Source organism: Lycorma delicatula, chromosome 6 (genome assembly GCF_047948215.1).
Source record: "Lycorma delicatula isolate Av1 chromosome 6, ASM4794821v1, whole genome shotgun sequence".
NCBI lineage: Eukaryota > Metazoa > Arthropoda > Insecta > Hemiptera > Fulgoridae > Lycorma > Lycorma delicatula.
In genome coordinates this window covers 138,818,960-138,831,067 of record NC_134460.1, presented here as the reverse complement: position 1 = coordinate 138,831,067, position 12,108 = coordinate 138,818,960, and the positions used below count along the sequence as shown (strand labels likewise).

Genomic DNA, 12,108 nt, shown 5'->3' with positions numbered 1-12,108 from the left:
CGAACCTTTTCATAAATTTTTTTTACTTTTCGTTTCTAGAAGATTTTTCACACTTAGTGCAATTTGTCTTTATATTCTTAGGTCTTGTAATCACAGAAAAAAAAAATATATAGGGTAATAGGTTTAGTGAGTTTATTTGCATATCAACTTACTGAATTTTACGAGATTGTGTAATCCATATAAGGTATATTATGATCGAGATATGCTTCTTAAAAATAATTTTTCTATTTTGATTATTTGAGAGTTGCTTTTATTTATCAATTCAAGAAAATTATTTATTTTGAAAACTGATAATGAATACTGGTTGTTAAAAATAATAGTGTGATGATGAGTTTATGGGGTGATGAATCACACACTAGGTGTGCAACATGTACATTAGAAATAATAACTTCTGCGTTCCACTATTTCATGTTTGAATCTTTAATTTTTGTTTTGTCTATCATTTTATTGCATTGATACAGCATTTTCTTTAGTTATTAAATTTTGTTTTGAGTTATTATTTTTATAGAAATTGTTATTTTATAAAATGTTAAGTGTCTACAACTGTGCTCAGTAAATTTCATACGTTGTTGAAGTAATGTTTACATTGTGATACTCGTACAATGTATTTAAAAGCATTAATTTTGTTTTATAGAAATGTAAGAATTTGCTAAAATGTGGAATTCTGAAAAACCATTGACACTTGAAGAACTGCATTGCATTTTAGAAGATGAAGTTCTCAAGCAACTGCTTGACTTGATGTGACTTACATTCCACCTAAAGTTGATGATGTGATGATAAGCTTACTGACAAAGAAAAGATATTGATGAAAATTTACTAACTGAGACCCCTTCAACAGGTAAAACTGATATAGCAGGTATGCTTGAGATTCATTTGCATACTGAAAATGACATTGTTCAAAAAACATATTGCAAGGAGAAACTAAAAACTGTAAACCTACAGAAACTGGCTTGTAAACTGCTGTAAACCTACAGCAGCACTGTCAGAGAAAATAGGCTTCCTAAAATCTCCCTGATTGGTCATTAAACAGTTTTAAAGAATTGTAGTAAATGAATAAAGGTACATTTGGTGAAAAAACAAATTTTGAAGTTGCTAGATGGAATGATAAGTGGTGGTAGTTGCCAGTAATTACAATGTCACATAAATCCATTATGAAATATGAGAAGATAAAGCCAAAAAGAAAGAAAAGACACCATTATTGTTCAGTCATTAATGATAGCAGAATATACTAAATATATGTATGGTATTGATTCCCATTACAATGGTACTGGAAATTATAGAAGTCGAATGTGTGAAAAAAAAAATAATAGTGGCCGTTGTTTACAAATGTTGTCGATTCTATTATACTAAGGTTCATGGAAAACAATAAGTTTGCAAATAACAGTAAAATCAGTCAAATTGATTTTAGGTTTTTTCTTATATTATCACTGATAAAGAGTGAAGAAATAAAAATACCAGGAAGCATTGCTGAGCATAAAGAAAAAGTAAGTAATTTTCCTCCTCCACCAATGGTAACCAAGTCAAAAAACAGTTTGTCAGAAGATGTTTGTTATGATTAAATACGGCATGAAAACCTAAAAATAACAACCAAAATACCAATACAAAAGCTATCAAAAGGCATCCACAATCACTGGCACCAAGCAGCTTGCTGGGCTTAAATCGCCCTGAAGTTTTCAAATTCTTCATTATTAACTATTAACTATTTCATGAGCTTAGCTATGACTTTTTATCCTTAACTATGAATTTAAATTCTGCCATTTAAAAAAAATTCTCTAACCAAAAATGCAAAAAACATATGAAATCATTAATACACACAAAACATTAGCGAACACGCTACACATTACAGTAGAAAATGACTATACCAATTGTACTGGGATACGCCAAGAATTGAAATACATAATTTTATTGAAATTGAAAAGTAAACATTATTATTGAATATTAGTCAACAATGTCTTTCTTTTTCCTGTTCAGCCTCCTGTAATTGCCTTTCAGTTAATACTTCAGAGGATGAATGAGGATGATATATATAAGTGTAAATGAAGTGTAGTCTTGTACAGTCTCAGTTTGACCTTTTGTGAGATGTGTGGTTAATTGAAACCCAACCACCAAAGAACGCCGGTATCCACGATGTAGTATTCAAATCCATGTAAAAATAACTGACTTAAGAAGGACTTGAACGCTGGAAGTCTCAACTTCCAAATCAGCTGATTTGGGAAGACCACTAGACCAACCCAGGTTTAGTCAATAACGTCAAAAAAAAACTTAACTATTCTATGAATACGTAAAAAATTACCAAGTTGGTAATAAATTATTATAATTTGTAGGCTACAGGCCTATTATTTAATTGATTATGTTTATTACTGTAAATATCATTAACAATACTAATACCCACTACATCAAGTGCACATAAATATAATTCAAATTAAATATTTTTTTTTTGATAAACTCTATTTGAATAAAGAGGTCATTCATTTTAAGACTCATTTGATGGAGGGAGTAAAATGCCCTGCATAGTAACTGTATGCCTTGTGCAAGCAAGCTTTTATTTTCATCATACATATTATTCATGAGCATTTTAGATTCCGTCTTTAAATAACACAAACAATGGGAAGTTTATGGTAGAAAGGTAATTTTTAAGGTTTTTTGTTGTAAGGTATTATGCACTATTTTAACAAAGTTAAAACCATTACACAATTTAAATTACAAATAAAAATATAAATAATGTTGTTTATATATTTCCTATTTATCTAATAATATACAAATTGATCATTAAAATAAAATAATTATACTGAAACATAATGCAATCCATAAGTTATAAAAATAAAAAAATATCTCATTTTTTATGTTACAAACAAAGGTAATCAAGAAATTTTATTAAATTAAATCTCTCTAAGAAACTTATCAGATAATATTAAATACACATAAATATTTTTTAGATTAGTTATTATAGTTGTTTGTTAATTTAATAAATTATACCAAAACAATTCAAATAATTGAAGGAAAATAGTACCAAATAGGTCTTAATAAATAGTTATTTGTACACGCATACACATTTATAAGAAAAAAACATGTACACATTATTAAACATTTCACTTTATATACACTTTCATAATCCTTAATTGTATTTTTATTTTCTAAAAATATTTAATAAAAAAGAGAACTTTAAAATCTTTAAAAATATAAAAATAGCTGTTTAATTACATAATTTAGTAATTATGTATTAACAGGCTTAACTAAGGTTGGTTCTATGTAATTTTTTAACATTTTTTTAATTGTTAAAATTAATTATTCCATTTTCTCACAGGGAATTACAAATAACATATTATTTTGAAATTTATTTCACAAATATAACATATATATAGAAGCATTATAACATTAAAAGTTATAATGCTTCTTTTAAAAAAGTGAATAAGCAAATTGAAATCACAGTAATACTCTTCTTAAAATACAAATATATTTGTCTATTTAAATTACATCCATTGACATAATATTTCTTTTCATTCTTTGGTTGATTTACAGCATAAAAGTTTTGAATTAATTTATATAATACTTCTTTATAACATTTTCTTGTCAATAATGGAACTATTTAATATTTAAATGATTCCCTTTTATTGAAACTGCAGACTTAAAAATAATAACTTTTATTCATTTCATTTTGAACGTACAAACTACAATGTCAAAATTACAAATACTACTAACTAAGTATTTAGTCTACTGCAAAGTTAATTTCAGTATAATAACCTATGTCAAACTTATTAACTATTCATTCAAAACATAATTCTACCTATGTTTCATCCTGCAGTTAAGTTGCATTATACAGATATTTATTTACCATGGGAATTTTTTTTTGTACTTTTTATTCTTATACAGTTTTTAGGTGGATACCATACTCTGTATTAGGATCTATAAATAGTAATATTTATAAAACTGAGGTTTTAACACAAATAAATATGTTTAAAACACAACCAATTCGTAAATGGTGTTTATGCAATAGCAGCTGATAGATTGATCACTTTTCTTTATCACAGATATAATTTATTAAATAAAAGAATATGTTTCATATAGAATAACAGGTAGTGAATGAATTTTAAAGTTGAATTATTTAAAAATACAAAATTACAAAATAAAATATAACAAATTTTTTAAAACAAAATTTAACCCTTTTTCCTGTTAATCTGTTTTATAATTTTAATAAAGAAACTATATTTATAAATGACGTCTGTATGGGGCAAGATGTACGTAAAAGAAATAATTGATCATGAGTGGTTTATAGAAAAATAAAGCAATGTTTAACGAATACAATTTGAATAAATGAATGCATTTGTTGACCACATCCTATAGGCATCATATTAAAATAGGTAATGAAGAAAAATATCTTCCGTAGTTATAATAAATAATCAAAATTATTAAAAATTTAACCGGTTAAGTTCTTCTTTTTTTAGTGTGGTTATGTGTCTTTTAGACATAACTGTAATACCGTTACAACCACACCAAAAAAAGAAGACAAGGAAGTAAAAGGATTAAATATTATATAATTTTTTTTATATATGGATTACTGACTTATAATAACCTTGTGAATGATTATAACTATACCAACTACATACGAGATGTAGGATGTAGGAAAACAAGCAACTAATACTAGAGGAGGACAACATACTCCAACACAAATAACAACCTAATTTCTGTAAATCACACGTCTTGCAAATATAAATAGCAGAGCAATTGCATACACAAATCAGTATACAACCAGACATGATAAATGAATCAGACATTGATTGTATAATACATGAAGATTATGAACACGGTGAACTTGAGTGTAACTGCGTCTACTGTGGAAATAAAGATGAACAGTGTATTGGGTGGCTTACTCCTGTAAACTATAAACAATCGATTAAAACCAGCATACAACAAAATGGAGGTCACACTAGACAGAAAACTAGAAGAACAAATAGAAGCAAAATTCAAACAAATTGACGAATATAGAGAAACTATTCAAAAAAATAATGACAGCACTAGAAACACTGGACATACTGACAAAAACATGGCCATGGCCAGACCAAATACAGGAGAAAGAAAATTATCTGACAATAATGAACAAATATGGAACAACAACTTACATTGCACCAAGAAGATATGTAACATGGCTGATGTTGAAACAGGACAAATAACACTAACAAACCAACAGTTACAAGGCATAAAAGAGAAAGAACACACACGCAAAGTTTTGTGTCAGATCTGCTGAGGGATCTGGTTTCCATTTTCCAGCACCTGGAGGAAAGGAATGGGAAAGTTACCTACTTGACACTTGTGAATACATCAAGTCAGATTATACAAAAGATGATATGGTCAAGTATATTAATGATTTTAAATCAAAATTACAAACTGACAACTACATGGATACAACACGGACACAAGTATGCAGAAATACAATCATACAAGACAACAGCACAGGAGGAGGCAATAATTGCAATAACGAAATCAAAAACAGAAACAAAACAACAATTACAGATGGTCAGTGGTGAATGGAGATTTGTATACAAAACAATAATAATACATACAATGATGAACAGAGAATACAGTACAAGAACCACAACATTCCATTCTACCACCACAGAGAAAAAGGGAACTAAGCGCAAGAGAAAAAACAATCATAAATAAAAGACTGAAACTGAACATACAAGGAAATGAAACATGAAACACAACAACGGAGATGACACAGACAGACATATGGGAATTAATGACAGAAAAGATTCACTTTGAACTTTGAAGGATGATTGAGGAGAAGGAAAGGGAAATATCACAGATAATAAAATTTGTGGATATACCTTCATCATCCACCACAACCAAAACAAAAACTGGAGAACATCCAGCAAAATAAGCTACAAAACAGAGTCCCAGTTTGCTACCTTTGATTATGGAGGCCAGACATACGTCATCTACTTCAGAGAAAGACGAGGAGGAAGTAATACCCAAAGAAGAGAACGTATTGGAAGATATCTTCAATTCAACGATGCAGGACTTACAGAAATGTATGTCACAACACAAAAAATTAAAAATATTAGAGCATACATTCTATATTGGATTTGTAACAGTGCAGGTAGCCTCCATCAGTATGTAACTAAAAGATCAACCAGACTAATGGGAGTCCAAAAAGAACTGCAGGAATATCTAGACAATATGGAAACTCAGAAGGGTATTATTATTGACTCAAATATATGCAAACAATATTGGGAATACAAAAAAGAAAACTTACATATAGGAACTAAAAGAGCATCCAATGTTTTTGACATAACAGAAAATTTAATAGACAAAAACAAAATACAGTCGGTAGCAGATTGAGAACTGTTAATAGACAAAGACATAAAAAGACAATTAATTAAAGAATTCGGACTCAACATACTCTCCTACATATAAAAAATAATAAAATATAACAAATACAAAAAAATAAAATCAATTAAAATACACAGTTTAACTAAAATAATGATAGACACATACAAAAGATACATAGATGATTATGAAATAGACGAAACTGATTTCGACAGAAGTATATGGGTAGAATATATGATAAAAGAAAACAATATAAATCCCACAGACATATTTGCCTAGACTGAAATAATAAAAATGAAGAGATACAAAAAAAAATAAATGGACTAGTACTATACAGAGAAACAAATGCAGGAAAGCCACTATTTGCAGACAATCTAACAGCATACTATCGGAAGAAATCACAAGAGAAAGAGACTACAGTGGATTCCACTAAGACCAATTACCTAACGCAACAGGAGCACTAATTGAAGAACCAGTAAACCCAGGAATACCAGAATACCCGTAAACACAGGAATATGGAAATTGCTTCTAGAAAGAAAAACAATAAAAACAGACATAAAACACAGAGCTAGAGAAGGAATAAAAAGACTACCTATATACATAACAACTGCAACACCCATAACCAACAACATAGACAAAATTGAAGAAATACAAATAAACCAAAGAATAAAATTATTCCAATTTAAAAAAAATATATACCACAGATCAGAAGACTATTCATTAAACAGAAACTTAGAAACTACAAGAATAAACAAATCTCTGGGAGTACTAAACCCAATACACTTCGGATTACTATATATATTGAAAGGCGAGGAAATTTTTCAAAAAATAATCAACCTTGATGAAGAACACACAGTAGATGAAGAACACGACAAGATATACCAAGAAGAGGTAAGTGAAATTCCTAATACTTATAAATAAAACAAAATAACAAAAAAAACCAAATATAAAAATATGAATTCCACAGGTTCACACACTTCTGGAAATAAAATACTAACTTCTACCAATATGGCAGCAAAATAAACATCATGAGAAAGAGGAGAAGGGAAGAAAATTTGTTGGCCTGGCCTGGTGAGCACTATGCTGGTTGATAAGAAAAGCGTCTCTTGGAATGGGAGGACGTCTATGATTTTGTGGCAGATATCAAACACCTCAAGAGGAAATTCAGTCATCAGTGGCTGGATGCATATTCACCATGGCTAGTTTATTTAGGCAACTCAGAGGTGCTTTATGTAAATATTGTGTTGTTTCCATCATCAGCCAGAATGATGAGAGGTGGTTAGAGTCTTTTTTCTATCAGACCTTTCACTAAGTACAAGGAAGTGCACGATTCTTGGAAAGCATATATACAGTCCCAGGGACATTCAACTGCAATGGAATCTGCAAAATTGTTCATGGAGGGTGTTTCAGTGGATAAAAGCAGGTGATTCACAACTAAAAAACCATTTTGAGTATGGATCAAAAGACACATCATACCAATCATTTACCATCCAAAATGCAATAATTGATCTATGCGTCACTACAATATGGGAACACATCTCACAAGGGTTATAAAAGCTTGTGTTTACAGCATATTGGCTGAGGAAGCCACACATATTTTTGGCAAAGAACAGCTATCCATTGGATTACGTTTCTTTGTTAAAATGGCCAACGAAATGGCCAAAGAAGAATTTTTAGGCTTTGTAGAGCTTCAAGCTTAATGCCGTGAGTATTGCCAAAGCCATTGAAAATTTTGTGACAAACTTAACCTAGACCCTGATAAGAGAGTGGTGTTAGGCTTTGACAGATGTTCCACCATGTCTGGTAAACAAGGAGCTGTGCAGGCAATCAAGACAAAAGTGCAAAATAGACTTCTATTTCCATTGCTCTTCTCACAAGCTTAACCTTGTCGTGAATAACTTAGACATTATCTCAGAAATTCTAAACTGCATTGGAATTATAAAGGAGATAATGAAATTTTTTCATGAATATGTTTTATGATGCCAGCTTATTGCTAGCGTTCCTAAATTGTGTGAGATTAGGTGGTCAGAGAAATACAAGAGCATCTGTGTTTTTAAGGATCACTTCATTGATATTATTAATGAACTTAGCTGAAGATGGAAATGCAGTAACAAGAAAAAATGTTTATGAAATGCATGCAGTGGCATGCATATCTTCATTTATTGTATAAGTAGCATTAACTGCTAAGTATTCTACTATGCTGGAGCCTGTAGCAAATGCACTTCAATTAAGGCACTAAACACAGTCAAAGCCAACCAGCACATTCAACTATTTCTGACATACTATAACTTCATTGGGAAGATGCAGAGCCTGCTGTTTTAAAAGAAGCAGGTGAGATTGCAATATTGAATGTTGATATAACTGCCACTCACATTGCTGGTCAACAGAAGCATAGAGGTTCTTTGGCATTCAGCCAAAGATTCATTCAAATTTTGGAGAAGATTTCTAATAATTCCTTTCTTGGATTTCATCATACTATCTTTAGAAGTCAGAATTTCTGCAGACAAATTACCTGCATTTTAGCTGATAAATTTCCATCCGAGTGAGATGAGAGTTGTTTCATTGGAGGAATGGAGTGAAAGTACTTCATCTTGTACAGCATTTTACAATTTAGAAGGTATTAAGAAGAAAGGGAATTGTGGTTCAAAATGTGGAATGAGGTACAGCAAGCGCCAGGGATAACTGAGGTTTTAAAAAAGAGCAAATTGTTTTTCCTGACTGTTAGAAAGGTTCTGCTAATATTGCTTTCACAGCCCTGCACAAGTACTATTGAGCATTCATTTAGTTCCCTTCATCAAGTTAAAACAGGGCTAAGAAGCACCATTTGTGAAAACAAAATTGGTTGGTAACCTAAGTTAAGCATTCATCGAAAATGGGTTTTTGTTTACAAGAAGCAATCAGTTGAAGCTATAGTTAGACAATTTTCATCTAATCCTCACAAACTGTTGTTACAAAGATTAGTTTTTAAATAAATATTTTATTCTTCCTTTTGTTATTGTGTATTATTGCATAGTACCCCCCTCATGGATTACCCTTCCTGCATGAAAGAAGTTAAATTCAGAATGCTGTCCCTTCCACTACAGTTTTGAGCTGTATATACCCTTGATAAACTACAACTGTTTTTGAAGAGCGAATAAATGTCCAGTATATATTTTATGTAAGAAAAATTGTAGTTATTGCATTCATAGATTTTTTGCTAAGGTTTCTTCTTTTTTTAGGGAATTTATTTATGGATTTTCTCCATTCTGTATTTGGGTTTTAAAGAACAATGAATAGTGGCTGGCAATCCATGGATGTAAAAAACAAAAGGTACACTCACTACCAGACAAAAGATACAACAGCCTTTGACCCTGAAGCAAGAAAACTACACTAATAAAATATATTCAGGCTTGGAATATTATATAAATTAGTTGAACAGAAAAATTGAGTGTACATTTTTGAAAATAAGATTAAATACAGTACCTTAACAGACATCATTCATACAAAAGGCATTATTTCTAAAGAGTGTGGATGCTGTATATTAAAGGCCTATCCCTTTCTAAAAATGATATGAACTAAAGTTATATGAAAATTCAATTTGTTTATAAGTAGTAGAAATTAATTCAAATGACTAAAAAGTCCTGCAGTAGGACTTCACGATAAAAAAAATTCCAGTTAAATAATATGAGAAATTAAATACACATGTAGAATTGTAAAAAAAATTAAATCTCTTCACATTTCATTAGAAAATTCCTCATTTTTTAACATATTGCATTATTATTTTGTTAAGTGGTAAAGATAAATTTTAGTATAAATATAGTACGTATTAGTATTTTCTTTAAATGTTCCTTAATGATTAAATACATAATTACTAAGATAATTTTTAAAGCCAGTTAATAATTAGAATCATTAATTAATAATATTATACAAAGCTACATATATATATAAATACACTTTATCATTGTTACACTATTGCCTATTAATATTTGTCCTGTGTTGTATAATGTATTTCAGGAACTGTACCAAAACCCTTCTGCCAGTGCCTTGTCCAATAATGATCTTCCATGGCGACTTGTGATGGTGTTTTAACATCACGACATATTGTTACACAGTATATTAAACTACCAATGAGAGTTAAAAATCCAAACACCAAAAACACTATTCCAAGAATCCTGAAAAAATAATAAATAGAAAATTTTATATTTTAAGAAGTTGATATTTTATTATGTCTTTTTAAAAATCTTTAAGTTTATTGTTATAATTGTTGTATAGCATTACTGTTATCTGATAATTACTGTATCCCAATAGCTACTAGATTAGTGTGAAAACTAACACAATCAAATAAATAAAAGAAAATAATTATGACATCTTACACCATAGTATTACAATGTTTACACAGAATTGTTGACCATGAACCCAACAAAAACTTTTTCATAACTATGTCCTTGTTAAAAATTTGATGATTAGCATATTTTCTCTGTTTAACAGCTTTGTCAGGTCTTTATGTATGATTATAAGTGACATTTCTTAACTTTTATTCAATATAGTAAACAAATGTTATATAAACTTTTTTCAAGATTATGTTTTGTAGATGCTCTAAATAAGACAAATACTTACAGTGAAAAGCTTTTAGTTGTGATGTACAACTGTAGATTTTTTGAAAAGGAAGTTGAGCAATTGCATAACTAGAAAACCTTAAAATAAATACAAATATTGTTCAAATCTAAAAAAAAAAATGTTTCCCTCCTTGGCATACTACAACTAGAATCATGCTTGTTATTCAACAATTTTAAACTTGCAAATCACACTGGCTCACTCCTTTATTAATTAAACACTTAAAACATCATAATGTTTTTAATAAGAAGTGACAGTACTGTACAAAAAATAATTATAAAACTTCTTAAGGACCAAGGCTTCTGAAGCTTTTATATACATTTTTAAGTAGAGTTAAGAACTTAATGTTCAATAAAGACAAGAGCAAACAGGCTAGAATTGTTTCATGGCAGAAGTGAGCATCTTGAAAATAATTTCATGCTTTGAGACTGAGAATTTCAATTATCCTTTACAACATAATGAAAGTTAATGATATTTTACACACTAATACTTAATACTTATTTTACATACTCACTTAAGCTAGGAAATAATACATGAAGTGTTGAGAAAATACTGCATATATCAGAGTTTCCCAGCCTTTCAGTATTTGTGACCCAATTTCCAAGAATAATTTTCATCGTATCCCCCCTCATACAATAACAATGTATACAATAATTATGTTAAAGCTAATTTTTATGTTAAAGCTATACTATGATCTTAATTACAAACCTTACAAATTACCAAGAATAAATAAATTTATTGATATTTGGCAACACTGTACTGACAAAACCAGAATCGATGCCTCTCTATTGCTCTCTGTCTTACATCCACCACATCAGACATTCTTACGACTTCATGAGAAGTTCTGTTTTGTCTCGAACATTCTGGTATGTTTGCGCAAACGTGTATAAATGCTGCACCTCGTTCAGTCTCAGTCAAGTCGATCCTTATTGAATGTATTGTGAATGTGTATGTTGTAATTTATGTATTAATTGCAATTCATGGTATTAAATATTCACGGCAGTAGATTTATACAAAATCATGGATAGATTTTTAAGCGGGTATAAGCAAGCATTAGACAATAGTGAAGCATCAACAAATGCTTAGACAAGCGTGTTTCTGAAAATAAAATCAAGAAAATATTTTCAAGAGTACTTAAATTTTGGGTTTACCAGTACTGAAGAAAATTAAGAGAAAGGCCACTGTGTG

The 12,108-nt window shown here is 29.8% G+C and overlaps 1 protein-coding gene across 1 annotated transcript in view; it reads right to left on the bottom strand.

The window, feature by feature from the left end:
• Positions 1-2,722: 2,722 nt before the first annotated feature.
• Positions 2,723-12,108, bottom strand: part of LOC142326274 (uncharacterized) — a 205,334-nt gene continuing 195,948 nt past the window's right edge. The window contains exon 8 of the mRNA XM_075368622.1: positions 2,723-10,478. Coding sequence (XP_075224737.1) covers positions 10,286-10,478 — 193 coding nt within the window. The 3' untranslated portion in view covers positions 2,723-10,285. The remainder of the gene's footprint in view (positions 10,479-12,108) is intronic.